Source organism: Geotrypetes seraphini, chromosome 4 (assembly GCF_902459505.1).
Source record: "Geotrypetes seraphini chromosome 4, aGeoSer1.1, whole genome shotgun sequence".
Taxonomy (NCBI): Eukaryota; Metazoa; Chordata; class Amphibia; order Gymnophiona; family Dermophiidae; genus Geotrypetes; species Geotrypetes seraphini.
The window spans coordinates 263,299,550-263,320,270 of record NC_047087.1 but is presented as its reverse complement, the minus strand read 5'-3'; the positions used below and the strand labels follow the sequence as shown (position 1 = coordinate 263,320,270).

General features: G+C 41.9%; 1 protein-coding gene across 3 annotated transcripts in view; it reads right to left on the bottom strand.

Annotated features, from left to right (window-relative positions):
• Window positions 1-20,721, bottom strand: part of DNTT (DNA nucleotidylexotransferase) — a 286,754-nt gene that overhangs the window by 230,756 nt on the left and 35,277 nt on the right. The window contains exons 5-7 of one of the 3 annotated variants that reach the window (XM_033942402.1): window positions 17,811-17,896; window positions 5,150-5,320; window positions 2,079-2,150 (exon numbers count right to left, since the gene is read on the bottom strand). In XM_033942402.1, coding sequence (XP_033798293.1) covers window positions 2,079-2,150; window positions 5,150-5,320; window positions 17,811-17,896 — 329 coding nt within the window. Of the gene's footprint in view, window positions 1-2,078; window positions 2,151-5,149; window positions 5,321-17,810; window positions 17,925-20,721 lie in introns of all 3 variants that reach the window. The other 2 variants (XM_033942401.1, XM_033942400.1) reach the window with 2 other exon arrangements.

Sequence of the window (20,721 nt, the reverse complement as noted above, 5' to 3'; positions counted from 1 at the left end):
GACAAGGCTTTGATTCCAGGAATCCATACATTCTTATCTTGTTGAATATAGCAGAAGCTTTCAATACTGTCAGTCATAAAATTGCAGTATTACATTTGAAAGAGAGGGGAATTTCTGGCATAGTGTACAGCTGGTTTGAATTATTTCTACTGAGCAGACTCAGATCTGGTAGACATAATTTATCATGGTGGTTTTCCCTTCCCTCAGGTGTATCCCAAGGATCCGCCTCATCTATTATGATTTTTAACATCTATACAGCGCCTATTTGTAAATTGTTTTAAGAACATAAGAACTGCCATACTGGGAGAGACTGAAGGTCCATCAAGCCCAGTATCCTGTTTCCAACAGTGGCCAACCCAGGTCCCAAGCACCTAGCTAGATCCCAAGTAGTAAAACAGATTTTATGCTGCTTAATCTAGGAATAAGCAGTGGATTTCCCCAAGTCATTCGAATAATGGCCTATGGACTTATCTTTTAGGAAATTATCCAAATCATTTTTAAAACCCCGCTAAGCTAACTGATTTCACCACATTCTCCAACAACGAATTCCAGAGTTTAATTACATGTTGTGTGAAGAAATATTTTCGCTGGTATGTTTTCAATCTACTGTTTAGTAGCTTCATTGCATATCCCCTAGTCCTAGTATTTTCAGAAAAAGTGAACAAGCGATTCACATCTACCCTTGGTGTTAACTACAGATTATACTACTACTATTTATTATTTCCATAGTGCTGCCAGACGTATGTAGCACTGTATATTAAACATGTAAGAGACAATCCCTACTCGATAGAGCTTACAATCCAATCAAAAGAGACAAAAGGTACAAATAGGGGCTAGGGAATTTCTCACAGAGGGAAGGATTATGTGCTGATAACTTGCAGTTTTTGTGCCTGTCGACAGCACTGTTGTTCGGACTTTTGAGTTTTATTTACTAAGGTGCGGTAAGCACTAATGCATGCTTACCGCAGCTTGCCTTACCATAGGGCACACTCAGGCGTCCCACGGTAATTTTGGCATCGGCTGATAATTTTGTCATTGTCTATTTCTAAATGTCCTGATAACTCATATGTAATCTGCCTTGAACCGCAAGGTAATGGCGGAATAGAAATCTCTAATGTAATGTAATGTAAAGCACTGCTTTATCAGTGAAATGCCTTTGAGTATTACCCGTTCTTTAGGTATTCACCACTATGTCCATGAGTGTCATAGTTCATAATCATCATGGAGTATTTTATCATTATTCTTTAATTTCATGGAGTATTATTTCCCTGTTGAGAGATTAAAAATACAATGAACTCCTTCCACCTCCACAGTTGAATGCCCTTGGAGATTATGAGTTGGGTTGGTCAATTGTTTTTCAGTTCTTCTATAATCACAACTTGTTAAAATGATCATATTTGCTACACAATAAAAGTAACACTTAATTTATCTCACATGTTTTGGACATGGCCTTTGATACGTCAATTTTGGAATGTTGTTTTTTCTAAAGTTGAGCAAATGTGGGGAATTGATTGGCATTGCAATAGTAAGAAACAAAAAATAAAACAGAGAACTACAACCAATAAACAACGGGATTTAATAGTAATAGTAATAACATATTTTGGATTTTTTTAATGTTAAGCGTCCTATTCTAAGAGGCCTAAATGGCTTTCTTCAAAGAACAATCTTATCAGGTTTGAAAGTCATACTTTATCTTTGGATTGAACCTTTAAGACCAACATATAGTCATTGGCGTTCTAGAATGTTACATGTTTTAACAATGGAAAGTATGCAATTATCAAAATGGGACACTAGACAGGGAGGACAATTTTTTACTATTTGGCAACCTTATTTAGATACATTAACATCACACACTCGCAGTTGCATATTATTTAATGTGTAATTACAGTTCCAAAATGGGGGAAAAGGGGAGGGAATTGGGTATATTTGCTTTTAGTGATAATGTTTATTATATATTAACTGTAAATTTTGGTTTTCTTCTTGTTGTATTTGAAATGATTTTTTTACTATTTTGTTTGTATTTGAAATTTAATAAATATGATTTACATTAAAAGTAACACCAAAACCGATATACTTACTTTAAATGACTTGTACTTTTCATCATTTAAAACTCCGACTACTTTAGGGCTCTCTCCGTCTTCGATAATACTCTATTCAAAGCATTAAATAAAGAGCAGAAAATGAGATCAGTTCATCATTGCAACCTATAAAGCATATTCTATTCTGTCATTTAATTCAGGTGTGCAACAGTGCTCTAAATTCTCATCCTTCATTAGTAGTACTAGAATCTCCACAGAGGTTTTTTTTAGCATTGCTGTGTTGCTTGTCTCTTCCTGCTTCCTGCTGCTTCTGCTCTCTGCACCTGCTATAGCTATGGTATTGGATTGGACTGCAGAGCTAACTGCTTCTGTGTACCCAGGGCTGTGAAAGAACATAAGACTAGCCTTACTGGGTCAGACCAATGGCCCATTTAGCCCAGTATCCCATCCTAATGGTGGCTAATCCAGGTCACTAGTACTTGGCAAAAACCCAAATGGTAGCAACATTCCAAGATGCTGAACCAGGGCAATAGTGGCTACCCCCATGTCTATCTCAATAACAGACTATGGACTTGTCCTCCAGGAAATTGGCCAAATCTTTCTTAAAACCAGCTATGTTAACCGTTCTTACCACATCTGGCAACACTTTCCAGTGCTTAACTATTCTCCGAGTGAAAAAAAATATTGCTTCCTATTGATTTTAAAAGTATTTTCCTGTACCTTCTTCGAGTGTTCCATAGTCTTCATTATTTTTGACAGAGTAAAAATTTGATTCACTTGTATCCATTCTACACCACTTAGGATTTTGTAGACTTCAATCATATCTCCCCTCAGCAGTCTCTTTTCCAAGCTGAAGAGACCTAATCTTTTTAGTCTTTCCTCATACGAGAGGAGTTCCAACCCCTTTATCATCTTGATCGCTCTTCTTTGAACCTTTTATGCTATATCTTTCTTGAAATAAAGCAACTAGAATTGAACACTATACGCCAGGTGAGGTCACATCATGGAGCAATACAGAGGCATTCTAACATTCTCAATCTTGTTAACCATCCCTTTTTTTAATAATTCTTAGCATCTTTTTTGCATTTTTGGATGTCACCACACATTGGGCAGAAGGTCTTATCATATGGTTTACAATGACACCCAGATAGTTTTCTTGGACCCTAACCCCCAAGTTGGACCCTAGCATCTGGTAATTCTTCCCAATGTGCATAACTTTGCATTTGTCCACATTAAATTTCATCTGCCTTTTGGATGCCCAGTCTTCCAATTTCCTATGCTTTACCTGCAGTTTTTCACAATCTGCATATGTTTTGCGTTTTAACAACTTTGAACAGTTTAGTGTCATCTGCAAATTTAATCACCTCACTTGTTCCAATTTCAAGAGGAGATCAAATTAAGTTAGTAGAACTTAATATAAAGGAGTAATATAATGTTTAAATGTGCTAAAGGATTTGAGGTTGTAAATGTTTATTTGAAGTTTATACAGTCAAACCTCGGTTTGCGAGTAACCCGGTTTGCGAGTGTTTTGCAAGACAAGCAAAACATTCTTGCAAAACTTGTCTCACAAACCGAGTGTTGACTCGATTTGCGAGCACCCCCCCCCCCAATAACCGGCATTGCTCTCCCCGCTCGCAAAGGCTCCCCCGCGCGAACCGGCACCCCCCGCCCGAATAACTTGAACTTACCCCCCTGTATGGCATCGGCACGCAGCCCACAGGATGTGCCGGTGCCGCTAGAAGATCTTCCTGCCTCTGCCGGCCTTGAGCATGCATCTGCGTATGTTCAAGGCCTTCTAATTCTCCTTCTCGCTGAGATTCTTGCGGCAAGAGGGGGGGCCCTTTGTGAGCGGTGGGGGGAGCAGCGCTGCTGGCCTCAAGGGGGTGGGAGCATATCAAAGCAAGTTTCCATTATTTCCTATGGGGAAACTCGCTTTGATATACGAGTATTTTGGTTTACGAGCATGCTTCTGGAATGAATTATGCTCATAAACCAAGGTTCCACTGTACTTTGCATTCATTGCATCCCTGCCAATCATTCATTCGGTGCCACAGTTTTGGAGGGGGCTTGAACGCAAGGTGATGGGGCCCAGACCCTAAAGGGCAAATTCTATAAACAGCATCCTGATTGTAGGCAGCGGTAGGTGTCCTACTGCTATCTAACCAGCCAATCAGGACACACGTTAAAAAAAAAAAATCCCTAGGCAGGCCACCTACATTGTAGGTGCTTTTGTGAGCCTAGGCAGGTGCGAAGGGCCGCTTAAGCTTACCCAAGACTAGGCATGGACGTGATTTCATCCATAGGTGCCCTTAGGCAAGCTTAGGCAGCCCTAGGTATCTGAAATGTAGGCCAGCAAAATGCTGGTCAATATTTCAAATAGACGTGGCTGCTGAGCCAATTGCAGCAAGGGAATCTCCTTGCCACGATCAATTTAGTGGCCGCAGTAGGGAACCTGTCCCCCCACGATGTTGACCAGCAGGAGGGATGCCCACTCCCTCCTGCCATAACCCCCAAAGGCCCCCCCCCCGAATTGCCATGGCATGAGGAGTGCCCAATTCCTCCTGCTACCACCCCCTTAGACATCTCCCAGCATAGAACTATCTGGTTATGCGGTCTAGAAATTTATTATATTGTATTGTATTTCAAAAATGAACAATTCTCCACCTCTGACTTTGGATGGCTTGTGGGAAATATCTAAAGTTGGACTTAGGAGTCTTATCAAAAATGCTCCTCCATGTCACTTAACCGTCCAGATACATGTGATGGTCGGTATATCAAGCCATAAACTTGAAACTTGATAGCCACTGCATGTAACTAAATATTCAATTCCAGTAACATAAAACAAATGGTGGCCACAAAAAACACTGACCAACACCATTTGAATACTACCCCCAAGGTTGAAATAGATCATTATTTGTATATTATTTTACAATATTTTTGTTCTCTGTGCTTTCACCAAAATGTCAAAATGAAACATGCATAATGGAGTCAAAAAAGTGTCATAGACTTTCTCTATCACATCATTTTCCTAATAATATATGGTGTATCAAATTCAATCATTCTGTCTCAGTTCATTATAGAAGCAATGCAAGAAGTCACTATAGCATTACCTCAATGACATCTTCAATTTCATCTCCTATCCATGGTAGTCCTTGCACATCAGTTATGCTGGTTATAGTAAATTGGAGGGATTTCAGCACAGAAGCTGCTCTCCTAAAGGCCAGACAAGGTCCTTTATTTGCATTGAACTCATAGTTTTCTGCCAGAATTTCAAATGCATCCTGTGGGGAAGAGAATACATGGGCTATATAATAATTCAAATTTATTCAGAAGCCCTGAACAGTTTACCATCTAAGCACTGTTATCAGTGTTCAGACATGTGGAGGTTAATTTTATAACAAGGTACATAGAATAAGAGGGTAATAAGGTGCCTGGATCACTTGCCTTGTGCGTTGATGAAGAACGCAGCTAGCTGCGAGAATTAGTGTGTTTTTCTTTATAAAGCATTAGAGCAGGGGTCTCAAAGTCCCTCCTTGAGGGATGCAATCCAGTCGGGTTTTCAGGATTTCCTCAATAAATATGCATGAGATCTATGTGCATGCACTGCTTTCAATGCATATTCATTGGGCAAATCCTGAAAACCCGATTGGAGGGACTTTGAGGACTTTGAGATCCCTGCATTAGAGGTAGGTGCTGACATTTACACCAGTTCTAAGGCAGATGTAAATGTCTGTGCCACTATTTGTAGTATCTCTTTAGGTAGAGTGGTCGGGTTGCTGGCGATTGAATATCTGGGGAAGTTCCTTGATAAAGCTAATAGCGAAACATGTCGGTATGACAATCCCTGGGCCAGAGACCACAAGTCACTAAGCTAAGTGTTGCTTTTTGAAAAGTAGATCAAATAGATAAAATTAAAACATAAGTAAAAAATGACATATATAAAAATGATATATTTAAGTTAAGTTAGGACCCGATGAAGATTTGACACGTAAAGCTTTGGGCAATGAGAGTGAATCGAGCCCTAAGTGGTGCCGCTGAGGATCCTTTAGAACGGTATAATACTATATAAGCATGAGGGTATACCAAGATAGCTGAAGGTATTGCTATCTTTGGAGGAATAAGTCATTGATTTGAATCCCTTGTGAAAAGTTACTGTTGTGCTATTGTGAAAATACTATTTGTAGTATCGGCATACAAATTATAGTATTCTATAATCTATTGGCATATATGTATGCCCCACTCCTGTGCACACCCTGTGGCAAAGTACATGCCATCATGTCATATTGTTCACAGCTCAGGTATCCCTCAAAACCCCAGTTGAGCAAGCCCAATTGGAGGTGGCCATCTTGCCATGGCTGCCCTACCCAATTGCTTTAGGCCAAGATTTCCCAAGATTTGGAACTACAGAAGAGTCTCAGCTAATCGGCACCCATGGGGATTGTTGGATGTCAGATAACTGTAGTTTCTGGATGCTTGAGAGTTACTTTAAAAATAGTTTGGTCCCCCTTCCCACCTCACTCTATCATCCCCCACCCCCACTTGTAGGTCCAGCATCTGTTCTTCTCGTCTTTCTCTCTCCCTTCTCTCCAATTTTCTCTCCTCCCCTTCTCCCCCCCCACTCCTTCCCTCCCTCCCTTACCCAAAGCAGCAGAGCCGGTCCTGACAAACCCCTCCCTCCCTTCTTCCATTCCTGAAGCAGTAGAGTCGGTCCTAACAATCCCTCCCTCCCTCCCTCATTAGTGGCATCTGACGAGCAGAGGAAGCGCTGATATACATGAAACTTCTGGCCAGCCCCGGCAGAGCCTTTCCTCTGCTGCTGATGCCTCTGGGGCTGGAGGGAGGGGGGTGTTGGGTAAGGAACACAACTTTGGACGTTTTCTGAGGAAGGCGGGAGACAATTTTTTTTTTATGCCAACAATTTTTTTCTGGTTGGTTGAGAGTGTCAGTTAGCTAAGAGTCTGCTGTATCTGGACTCAGTTGATCATGGCCCCAAGGAAGAAGGAAGATGAGTTTTTCCCAGAGGTATTCCCTGTGGAGGACCCCTGACCTCTACATAGAGCAGCGGTCTCAAACACGCGGCCCACGGGCCGCATGTGGCTCTCCAGATGCTATTTGCAGCCCCCGGTCTGGACGCAATCAACACAGCATTTTGGAGCAGCAGCGTGTCTGGCCGAACGTTCCGTTCAAAGCCGCAGGTTGGCGGTTCCTTGCGCTATCCACTCCTGCATCGGAAGCCTCTCTGACGTCACAACATCAGAGAGGCTTCAAACGCAGGCGCGGATCTCGCAAGAAGCCGCCACCCGCGGCTTTGAACAGAACGTTCGACTGAGCCGGCCAGACACGCTGCTGCTCCACAAGGAAGAGAATGGAAGGGGAGGGGAAAGAGAAATGCTTCTGCTACATAGGAAAGGGGGACCCTAGGGAAATGCTGCTGCTGCTGTACAGGGAAAGGGAGAGGGAGGGAAAGGGGAAGAGAAATGCCTCTCCTACACAAGAAGGGGGGAAGGGAAATGCTGCTTCTGTTGCTGCTGCACCCAATTGGAGAAAGAGAGGGAAGGAAGGAGAAGGGAGAGGAGAGGAACAAGAGAAGCCAAGTTCATGGGAGGAAGGGAAGGAAAGGAGATATCAGACCATGGAGGGGGAGGGAGAGATGCCAGGGCATGGGGGAACGGAAGGAGACAGATGCCAGACCAGGGGAAAGGAAGGAAGGAGGGAGGGAGGGAGGGAGGGAGAGAAAGGAAGGAAAGAGATGCCAGACCATGGAAATAGGACGGAAGAAGAGAGAGATAGGAAGGGAAGGTAAGACATGAAACGTAGATTTTGAATAGAAAGCAGAAAAATTGAACATTAAGTTAATGCCAAAGATGGATGCAAGGCAGAAAGTGAAGACAGAGAGAAAAACAGTCAAAGGACAAGAAGGCCCTGGAAAAATAATTGAAAGCACAGAAAAATAAAGTCACCAGACAACAAAGGTAGGGAAAATGATTTTATTTTCAATATAGTGATTGAAATGTGCCAGTTTTGAGAAAGAAAAGATATTAAACTTTAAATGTGAGGGCCGCAGAAAAAATAGTTAATGTCTTATTAAAGAAATGACAATTTTGCATAAGGTAAAACTTTTTATAGTTTATATATCTTTCCTTTTAACTGTTAAAGGAAAGTTTTATAAACTATAAAGAGTTTTACCTCATGCAAAATTGTCATTTCTTTAATGACATAAACTATTTTTTCTGCGGCCCTCCAAGTACTTACAGATCCAAAATGTGGCCCCGTAAAGGGTTTGAGTTTGAGACCACTGACATAGAGGATCCAAAGGTGCCTAAACCCTACAACTTTGCTGCATGTTATAGGATAGTGCCTAGCACTTATGCATGCAAATACCACTTACTGGTGCTTCTGACAAGCTTAAGGGCTTGTTTTACAAAGCCGTGTGGCAACAGCCCTGAAGCCCTTTAAATCTCTATGTGCTTCGGGGCCATTACCGCACAGCAGCTGCTAGTGCGGCTTTGTAAAACAGGCCCTAAGTGTTACTATTTTACAAACCAATGTTTCCCAAGTTGGTCCTAGAGATTTAAGGGGAAAGTTATCAACATGGGCTATCATTACACTGGGTTGTTTTACGATAAGTTGTGCTATTGTAGCACAGGGTCTCATTGCTTAAAATATTGAACCTTTTAGGTCACATTTTAAGATAAATTCTGGTATACAGTATATGGGCTCTAAAGCTCATATAGATCACCAACATTAGAGTTACCAGATTTTCCATCTGGAAAATCCAGACCCCCTAGACCTGACCCCATGTAATTTCATTGACTGTCCCCTGGTTTTTGTACTTTTTGAAAGGGTGAAAAATTGATTCATTTTTATTCATTCTACACCACTCAGAATTTTGTAGACCTCAATCATATCTCTCCCTATGCTGCTGTTTTCTAAGCTGAAGAGCCTCAAACTCTTTAGTCTTTCCTCATATGAGAGGCATTCCATCTCCTATATCACTTTAGTCACTCTTCTTTGAACCATTTTTAATTCCACAATATCTTTTTCTGAGATACAGCAACCAGAACTGCGTGGAATACTCAAGGTAAGGATGCACAATGGAGTGACACAGAGATATTATAATATTATCGGTCTTATTTACCATTGGTCTTTTTTACCATCAAGCTCTCTCACTCAGATAGAACTCTGGATGCTATTCTACAGACTAAAATTTAACCCTGACAAAACCAAATTTTTCCTGGCTACCCCCAACGACAAAATCAAAGACACCACAATACAAGTGAAAGGAACGTTTTTCCCCCTCGAACAATCCTTAAAAGTACTGGGAGTCACCCAAGACAAACATCTATCCCTTGATAAACATACTGATGTTACAGTCAGGAAATGCATCTCCGTGCTCTGGAAACTACGCACCATAAAAAAATACTTCGACGACACCTCATTCCGCCTTCTGGTACAATCCTCCATTCTCAGCATCCTTGACTACTGCAATATCATTTACTTGAGCTCCACGAAGAAAACCATCAGAAGACTGAAACTGATCTAGAACACCGCCGTCCACCTTATATTTGGCTTGAACAAATGGGAACACATCACTCCTTTCTACCACAAACTACACTGGCTACCTTTTGAATCTAGAATCCTATTCAAGTTTGCGTGCTTTTGCTACAAAACTTTATTTGGCCTATCTCCGAGCTACCTCATCCCTCATTTCAACCTGAACTTCAACAAAGAGAACTCCCGCAGAATCAATCTATTTGCCTTCCCCTCCCCAAAACTATGTCACCTCAAAAGGTTCTTCAACAAAACCTTCGCCTTCCAGGCGGCCAAACAGAACCTATGGCTAACCCAAATTATGCTCGAGGCCCCTACCTACCTCGATTTCAGAAAACTTCTCAAATCTCATTTATTCCACGGACAGAATCCCTAATCCCCCTTCTCCCACTTCTCTCACCCCTCCCACCAACGATCTGAACTCTCCCTTTACTCCTTGTTATTGTCATATCCCTACCTATGGCGTGGAGCCATTCTTTGCAGCGGCTGCTGCCCTACCTCGCACCCGCCGAGACCGCCTGCCCTGCTCCTGAGTAGGGCCCGCCGACATCGTCTCCTCCTGCCTCTCCCGAATTCAATTAGCTTACTGCTGGGCTGGGCGTCTGAGCTTGCTCCGCCCCCCAAACAAACTTGCCGGGACATCTTAAAAGACTGCCTCTAAACGGCGCGTGGAGCCATTCTTTGCAGCGGCTGCTGCCCTACCTCGCACCCGCCGAGACCGCCTGCCCTGCTCCTGAGTAGGGCCCGCCGACATCGTCTCCTCCTGCCTCTCCCGAATTCAATTAGCTTACTGCTGGGCTGGGCGTCTGAGCTTGCTCCGCCCCCCAAACAAACTTGCCGGGACATCTTAAAAGACTGCCTCTAAACGGCGCGTGGAGCCATTCTTTGCAGCGGCTGCTGCCCTACCTCGCACCCGCCGAGACCGCCTGCCCTGCTCCTGAGTAGGGCCCGCCGACATCGTCTCCTCCTGCCTCTCCCGAATTCAATTAGCTTACTGCTGGGCTGGGCGTCTGAGCTTGCTCCGCCCCCCAAACAAACTTGCCGGGACATCTTAAAAGACTGCCTCTAAACGGCGTGCGGCCGTTCGGCGCGCCAGCGAAGGCGCACGGCAAAGGCGCGTGCCTTGCGCCTTAGCACGCGCCTTCGCGAAGCGGCCAAGTGGAGCCCAAATCTACCTCTCCACCCTACACCACCCTCTCCCAGCTCTCCAGATCTGACTCTTCAAAACCGGATCAGCCAGCCTCGTGCCGACGACTGCTTCCAAATTGTCCAACCTGACCGGGATATTCCAGACTGGCCTAGCAGCTAAGTATTTGCATGACTACTTCCTCACCTATCTGCACACTTTAACAATCACTCTTCCCCCCTGCATGACTTCAGTTTCCCAACCGCATACCCCAACTGCATACTCCACCAGCTAGACCCATCAACCTCTGATCCTCTCCTACCAGCTACTGCAGAATCACCTTTACATCTACCTCAATTCACCCCAGCCCCATCAATCTCTCCCTCCAACCCCTACTCAACCCTTCATCACTCTCTATCCAACTTCTGCAAGGCTCAACATGCCTAATTTCACAGGAAAACTGCTTACTCTCCTCCTCCTCTATCTACTCAGCACAAGAAATTGGATCACCAGAACCTTAACATTTGAACCCATCCCCACCTACCTTACTTGGAACAGAGCCATCAAACCAATTAGACCACTTCCCCCCTCCAATATCCTCCATGACTACAAGGAATCAGGCCCATTCCCGATCACCATAATCAACTCCACCCGACACTCCTCCAGACCAACACAAAAAAGAAACAGGCTCCTAAAAAATCTACCATGTACTCAGCCCATCACTCCCTCGGAACACCAAACAATTTTGGGTGCCTATCTGAACATTCGCTCAGCTAGAAACAAAGCCCAACTGATCAAAGATTGGCTAGAAGAAACCCACCTCGATATCCTACTCCTCACCGAAACATGGCTAATTTCCGACCATCACCCCATCATCAGAGACCTACTCCCTCCAAACTACAAAATCATTCCATTATCAAGAAACTTTAGAAGAGGTGGCGGCCTAGCAATAATCCTCCGCGACCACTTCCAGTTCCAAATCCTCGATTCTAAACTGACCAACGCTCTGGAAATCCTCTCCTGCAAAATCTCCAAAGCTGACTGCAAAGACAATCTAACTATTACACTATTTTACTCCCCCCCCAGCAAATGGAACCAAGCCAAAGAAGATTTCTATGAATACCTCCTCACAAATTCCGTCGCGGGCACTCACAATCTTCTTGCAGGGGACGTCAATCTACACCTTGAACAGGAAGAGAATTCCAACGTGGCCGATCTCCTCTCCTTCCTAACATCCCTAGGTTTCTCTAAACCACCCCCTACAAAAACCCATGACAAATGCCATCACCTAGATCTGATCTCCTTCCTCCCCAATACCACTTCAACCCCCAGCATCAACCTTAAAGAAGAAAACTGGTCCACCACCCCCTGGTCTGATCACCTCCGTTGCAATTTCAAATTACACTGGCTAATAAAACAAACCAAAAAACAACCAAAAACCACCCACAAAGAAAAAACAAAATGGTCTAGAGGCCAACTTAACCCAGAAGAATTCTGGTCCCACTACAACCCAACATCCATCCCAGATCCTGACCCTAACTTCATCTCAGACTGGAACAATTTCAGCAATAAGACCCTAAACGACATTGCTCCACTGAAACTTTACAAGAAAAAACACCGCTCCTCTGCTAAATGGTTCGATGCAGATCTTCTTGCCCTCAAACGTGAAGTATGCAAACTGGAAAGAACCTGGTGCAAAACAGGCACAAACACAGATAGACACTCATGGCGAATTAAAGTCACAGAATACAAAAAAATGATTAAAGAAAAACGACACAAGCACTACTCCCAACTTATCAACACCCCATCCCTAAACACTAATAAACTCTTCAGAATAGTTAACTCCTTATTTGACACCGTCCCACATAAAAGCTCCCCCACTGATCTACCACCCTCCCCAACAAACCTAGCTGACTACTTCGCCAACAAAATTCTCAACTTGAAAACAACGCTCACAACAACTAGCACTTACCCATATATCCAACCACCCTCTCCAGAAAAGGATGGCTCACCAGCAGACATGACCTGGTCTCACTTCAATAACCCAGACTGGAACCTATTTCTCAAGCTATACTCAAAATATTCCAAATCCAACTGCCTACTAGATAACTGCCCTCCAACTATCATGAAAACTGCCCCCCTCCCCTTCAAAGCGGAACTCTTCAACTGGATAACCTTGTGCATGACAACCGGCCACTTTCCACTGGAACTTGGACACATCCTCGTATCTCCAATAATTAAAAACCCCAAAGAATCTCCCTCCGTAACCTCCAACTACAGACCCATCGCCAATATTCCTCTCTTCCAAAAAATCATGGAAGGACTGGTCAATCACTATCTCACATCATACCTAGAGAAATTTAACATCCTCCACGAATCCCAGTCTGGATTCCGCACCAATTACAGTACGGAAACCGTTCTAGCCTCATTAACCAATCACCTCCTCCAACTATTCTCACTGGGAAACAGCGCACTGCTACTACAGTTCGACCTCAGCAGTGCCTTCGACCTAGTAGACCATGACATTCTGATTAGCTGCCTCGACTCCATAGGCATCGCCGGACAAGTACTAACCTGGCTCACAGGCTTCCTAAAAAACCGAACCTACCAAGTCCATAATGACGGAACCTTCTCCCATACATGGAGCAACCCCTGCGGAGTCCCCCAAGGCTCCCCCCTATCCCCGTCACTATTCAATATCTACATGGCATCACTGGGACACATGTTATCGAACCGTAACCTGAAATCCTATATCTACGCGGATGACATTACAATCATCATACCCATCACCTCACTGTCACATGAGACAGAACAATTCATCTCAACTGTCCTCACCATGGTAGAAAACTGGACCACTCGCTTCAAACTGAAACTAAACCCAGAAAAAACCAAGTTCTTCCTTGCAAGTCCCAACCACAAACTAACATCCACCACCCTGCAACTTAATGGCTTAACGTATCCAATCAACTCTACTATAAAAATCCTCGGAGTCATCTTGGACCGATGCCTCACTTTAGAAGAACACACTAACACCCAGGTCAAAAAATGTTTTTCCACCCTGTGGAAACTCCGCTCCATCAAACATTACTTTGATTTTCCCACCTTCAGATTGCTGGTCCAATCCCTAATTCTAAACTCCCTGGATTACTGCAATATCATATATCTGGGCTCCTACAAGAAAACCATTAAACGACTACGACTTATTCAGAATACCGCCGTCCGCCTCATCTACGGGCTCAAAAAATCAGACCACATCAGCCCTTTCTACAGGAAACTTCACTGGCTACCGTTCGAAGCAAGGATCATCTTCAAATTCGCCTGCCTCTGCTTCAAAACCCTAACTGGCTCAGCCCCGATATATCTTTCACACCACTTCACCTTCCCAAGCTCTAACCGTACACGCAATGCACACCTGTTTGCCTACCCCTCCCCAAAAGGATGCATCCACAAAAGATTCTTCGACAAAACCCTCTCTTTCCAAGCTGGCAAATGGAATGACTGCCTGTCCACTCTCATCTCTCTTGCCCCAACTTATCAATCCTTCAGGAAATCTCTAAAAACATACCTCTTTGATAAATTCCTCTAACCCCCGCCCCCCCCGACCAAACTAATAATCCCTTGCCTCCCTCCCTACCCTTCCCCTCCCCCCATGCAACAATTATTGGATAATTTTGTTATTGTCACTGGTTTATACCATATAATTGTTAACTAATTCTCTGCACCTACATTGTATAAATCGCTCTGAACTGTTTTTCGATATGCTGTAACCTCGATGTAACTTCGCTATAACTAAGCTGTAACTTCGCTGTAAATGTACAGTCTCTTATCCTGTAAACCGCTCTGAACTGTTTTGTGGTATTGCGGTATAGAAAAATAAAGTTATTATTATTATTATTATTAACCCCAATGACTTGTACAACCCCTTCATGCTTACCTCAACGACTTCGTTGCTTGTAAATCTGAATAATTGTAATTCTTGTAAATCTATTTAATTGATGTGAACCGCCTAGAACTCCCTGGGTATGGCGTATACAAAAATAAAGTTGTTATTATTATTATCTTTTCCCTAGCATCCTGTTTGCTGTTTTTGTTGTTTGGGTTTTTTTGCCTTAGCCACACACTGAGCAGAAGATTTTAGTGTAGTGTCAACAATGATACCCAAATCTTGTTCTTGGTTGCTGACTCCTAAGGTGGACCCTAACATATGGATTATTCTTCCAAATGTGCATTGCCTTGCATTTGCCCATATTAAATTTCATCTGTCATTTGGATGCCCAGACTTCCAAGTTCCTAAGGTCTTCCTGCAATTTTTCACAGTCCACTTGTGTTTTGACAACTTTGAATAGTTTTGTGACCTGTAATAAATTAAACTCCCTAATCTCTTATTTTTCTTGTTAGTCTGTCAAACTCTGTCAATCACAGATTATATCTTACATGCTTATGTACAGCACTGCATATGTCTAATAGCACTACAAAAATGACAAGTAGTAGCAGTAAATCCTGCAAGATTAATTAATGTTCTGCATCACAAAGACATACAAAGCAAGAAGGAAATAAATTAATTATTCATTTGATATGGCACTGTGGCTGTTAGTATGGTTTAAATTAAGACTTTTAATAGTAATCACTTATAATTAAATAGTAAAATGCTAAATTTTACTTAATTAATTTTGATGTTATTCTAAATGGAAAAAAAAAAGCTGCTGATTTTTGTCCATGATTGTGCATGTCAATTAAACAGCATAAATGAATGAGAAGTATATGTGGACTGCGAACAGATTTTTAAAACTCCAAAGGATTGCAAAGGATGCACTTCAAATGCCAAGGAGCTATGGAACATGTCATTAACATAATGTCCACAGGCAACATCTGTTTGCAGAGAAGAAACACCATCAGAAGCCTGATGCATGTTTTAAGAATGTACTTTTCTTCCAGAGGCAAAACCAAAGGTGGTAAAATTGATGCCTTGCAAAATAACAAGGATAAAGTTGATAAAAAAAATTTAAAAACACATGCCTCAAAATACCTCTTTTTTTTCAGTTCAAAAAGTTTTATCAGTTTTATATAAGAAAACAGCAGAAAAACAATTGCACAACAGAAGGTATGACAAAGAAGCACCTCATCAAGTGATATACTACACACAAGTTACAAGGGTGAAATTATCTACATACACAGTACGTAAGAAATAGAATAGAAATACAGTCAAACCTCTGTGAGTAACACGGTTTGCGAGTGTTTTGCAAGATGAGCAAAACATTCCGGCAAATCGTGTCTCACAAACCGAGCGTTGACTCGATTTGCGAGCCCCTACCCCCCTGCGATCTGGCATCTCCCCCTTCCCCCCCCCCCCCGGCAATCTGGAATCCCCTGCTCGCACGCCCAAACACAATCCCTTACCCCAATCTGGCACCATCACCAACGCACAGGACGTGCTGGTGCCAGAAGATCCTCCCTCTTGCCTGGGCTGGGCCATGAGCATCTGCGCATGCTCAAGGCCTTCTGGTTCTCGCTCTCTCCAAGGTTCTCTGAGATCTCCGAGAATAATCGGAAAGAACGAGAACCAGAAGGCCTTGAGCATGCGCAGATGCTCAAGGCCCAACCCAAGCAAGAGGGAGGATCTTCAGGCACCGGCACCGGCATGTCCTGTGCGTTGGTGCTGGTGCCGTTGCCAGATCGGGGTAAGGGATGCCAGTTCTCGGGGGGGGGGGGGGGTGGAGCAGCGCCGGTGGCCTCGGGGGTGGGGGCTAAGGTGGAGCAGCACCAGTAGCTTTGGGGGGGAGGGACAAATCAAGCAAGTTTCCCTTACTTCCTATGGGGAAACTCGCTTTGATATACGAGTAATTTGGTATAAGAGCATGCTTCTGAAACGAATTATGCTCGTAAACCAAGGTTCCACTGTATAACCAATATGATTATTCAGGAGAAACGATCTAGATAATGCAAGTAATACCAAAGGTCAAGTACAATGTGATATAAAGGCTCCCAATTACTTTTGTAAGAACTGAGAGTATTAGATTTCTCTGCATTAGCCTTTTCATATTTTGCAGTTAAACAAACCCAGTCTTCTACAAAGCCGCGCTAGCGGCTGTCGTGCGGTAACAGCCCCAAAGCCATGTGGCACAGTGGTTAAAGCTATAGCCTCAGTGCCCTGAGCCTCAGTACCCTGAGCAAGTCACTTAATCCCCCCCATTGCCCCAGGGACATTAGATAGAGTGTGAGCCCACTGGGACAAACAGAGAAACATGCTTGAGTACCTGAATAAATTCATGTAAACCTGGGAGAACGGTATAGAAAATTTAATAAATAAAAATTAAAAAAATAAAAATAAATCTCTATGGGTTTCAGGGCTGTTGCCGCGCAGCTTTATAGAAGAGGGGGAAAGTGTATACCATCATGTGTTGTAATCTGTATTAGAAAGATTTTTCCAATTATGAAGTACTTTTTGTATAGCAATAATACACATAATACAAAAAAAGTTTAATACCACCATATGATAAAGGTAGAGACTCATCCAGACACCTGAAGATGATTTGAGAGTGGGTAATATTTGTTGAGAGGAAAAACACATTAGGTATAATGTTACACGTACGTTCCCAGTAATTTTAAAGAAAAGGACAATATGAGAGAATGTTATTCGATGCTATGGAAAGGAGAATATCAAAAAGTTTTCATATACTAGGAGCATGAGATTTAAATATTATTATAGAGAGTGAGAGTTCAATTGGAATATCAAAAATGTTTTGAACAATTGCCCAGAGTGATTGCCAAAATTATTTGACATAAGTACATTCATAAATCATATAGTTACCATATTGTATATTTCTTAAAAAATCAATAAAATTTCCTGGGGGAAAAAAAAAGAAAAAGCATGATTGGGGCAGAGTTTGGGCATGGAAAGCATTAGGCTTCTGTAGGCGCGATTCTATACATGGCGCCTAAATTTTATTGGCTCACAGTGGATGCTGTTCTCAATGGCGCCTACTGAAATGGACGCCATTTACAGAATCAGGCCCTGATTGTCACCGACATTTTTTGAGTATAAATGCTCACCCTAAAAGAAGTTTTTATTTCTTCTTTCTTTTTTTTTTTTTTACCGTAAATAAACTATTGCAGTTTTGTAGAGTTGTTCTTCTCTTGCATGCGTATTGCGAGATTTTAGCAGCTGATTCATCTGGCAAATCTGCACTGGAAGAACAATATTCCTGTACCTAAAAAGACAAGTAGATATTGAATAGGTAGCTTAGAAATGCTCTAAATCTGTGGTCTCAAACTCGCGGCCCGGGGGCCACATGCAGCCCGCCAGGTACTATTTTGAGGCCCTCGGTATTTGAACATAATCACAAAAGTAAAATAAAACAGTTTATTGATCATATGTCTCATTAGCTATAAATTACAATATTATTATTATTAAGACTTAGCCAAAAGGAAAGATTTATAAACTGTAAAGAGTTTTAGCTCATGCAAAATTGCCATTTCTTTAATAAGACATTAACTATTTTTTTCTGAGGCCCTCCAAGTACCTACAAATCCAAAATGTGGCCCTGCAAAGGAATGGAGTTTGAGACCACTGCTCTAATTGATTACATAAAGGAATTCATGATTTTGTTTAGCTTCTGAACTGTTTTATTGTGATACATTCATTTCCCATATTTTGTTCATATATAGACATACTGATTTCCAACAGTTTCTTCCAGAATTACAATTGCAGCCATTGAATTAAGGCTGAGGGTGACCCAGGAGCAGGTGCACATATCCATGTCTAAATATACAAGTGAGTCAAAAAAGGGGATGTGGAAGTGGGAAGGCCATGGACAGAGTGGGGTGTTCCTTGGATTTACATGCAAAATTACAGAATAAGTGGGATACATGCCTAATTTAGGTGTGATAATGGCCACACCAAAAGTTAAACATGGGTCCCAAGCATAAGCGCTATCTTATAAACAGCGCCTATCTTTAAACTCCATTTAAGGAATTGTTCTGAGCAATTATTTTCAGTGCCAATTTTATAAGCTTAATATATAGAGCTTGAGGTTTTTAGTACAAGTCGGTGCGGTTCCTATGAACGTCGGGAGCAGCGCGGTCCATTCAGCGCGGCTCTCTGCGCTAAAAACTGCTAGCACAGTACCATGGCTTAGTAAAAGGGGGGGGTTAAATTAAGGGCTCCTTTTACTAAGCTGCAATAGCGTTTTTAACGCAGGCATTTTAGCGCGTGCTAAACACGCGCTATGCGGCTAGAACTAATGCCAGCTCAATGCTGGTGTTAGCGTCTAGCGCGTGGGGCATTTTAGCACGCGCTATTCCGCGCGTTAATGCCCTAACGCAGCTTAGTAAAAGGAGCCCTAAATATTACTTGCACATAGTCTGAGAAATTCATAAAAATTTCATAATAGTTCATAAGTGAAGTTCATAGCTAATAACAAGGGTTCCAAAACAATATCAAGCAGCAAAGGAGATACGGAGTCCATTGACTAATTTTATTGCATTATAATAAGGGTCATGTTTCTTTCTTTATCATTAGATTTCCTTACACATCCAGGGAGAGTGGGGGTGGGGGTGGGGGGAGGGAAATGTATTTTGAATAGTTAAATTATTTATTTATAATTTATAATCACATCATATGTATTATTATATTAAGAATGAAGATGAGGATGTGAGAAAATGTTTGTTTAATGTAATAATTGTATAGTGAATATTGTGTTTTGTACAGTTTTTCTGATTTACCATTTGTATTGCACTATCGAAGTTTGAAAATCAACAAAGATTTTTTTAAAAAATAAAAAAAGAAGTGAAGTTCATAAAGTTCATAAAAACGTCATAAATTTCATAAGTGAATTAAAAAAAAAAAAAAGAGAGAAAAACCCTAAAATGGTGTTTGCAGTAGCAAGCTACAAAGTTAATTTGGAGCAGTTATGCATGTATTTTATAGCAATTATCTGAATGCTGAGCTTGTGAATCACCCACTTGAAAATGAAGAAATTTACATTTTATCACAGTGCTCCTGTGGAAGACACGAGATCACAGCGTATGCCAACATGGGCAAATGTTGGCTTCAAAGATAAAATGGAAAGAAGTCCCTTTTTACCTTTGTGGCTTTGGAAGCCTGTCAGGTTGCCTTGAAATTCAAAGTGGCAAATAATAAACTTTTCTTGCAGAAAACAGGAACAGAGCGGTGATGCTTACATCACCTAATTAAGGGGCCATTTTACCAGAGGATGTTAAACCCTAATGCACAGTTACCATGCAAGAGAAGGCTTACTGCAAAACACATTACAACTAGAACGAGAGTGGATTTCTCTTGTGGCTGTAAAGTAACATGGCCATGAAACCAGAGAGGTTTTATTCTGTGGCTTAATTATGCAAAACACAAAACAAGGAAACACAAAACCCCACAGAAAACAATCACTTTAAAAAAAAAAAAAGTGGGGCTTGAATGGTTCACAACAACCGGAGATAATAACATAAAAGTTTATTGTAATGAATAAAACAGTTTATGTTGCAATATCCGATCAGACCCAACACAGTCCGTATTTTGGCTCAAAAGCCTGTTTCAGGGGTACATTTATTATCTAAAGGTCAAATGAACAAAAGAGGGGGAACGTTTTATTAATGAATACATCTGTACAATTACAGAAATGAAAAAGTGAAAACATAGAAATGAAGACGCGATTCCTTTCTTACTGCAAGTGTTATGTGACAATAAAGTGGAATAAAATGAATTATGCCATTTGCATAACTTATAAAGAATGATGTGACTTAATGCAAAACGTGTGTTTTTGTTTAGGTGATAAGTACAATGATTTTAAGGTGTTCAGTAGTAAGAATAATGAATGAAAGAAATACAAGGAGTAATGCAAAACATACCTAATGATGGCAATCTTTGGGATATCAATAAATAATGAAAACTGAAAATAAATAAATGTAGTTAAGTAATTAAATTGAGAGAATTTAGGATGTAGAGAAAGTAAAAAATATATATATATGCCGTCATGTCGGATGTACTGTGAA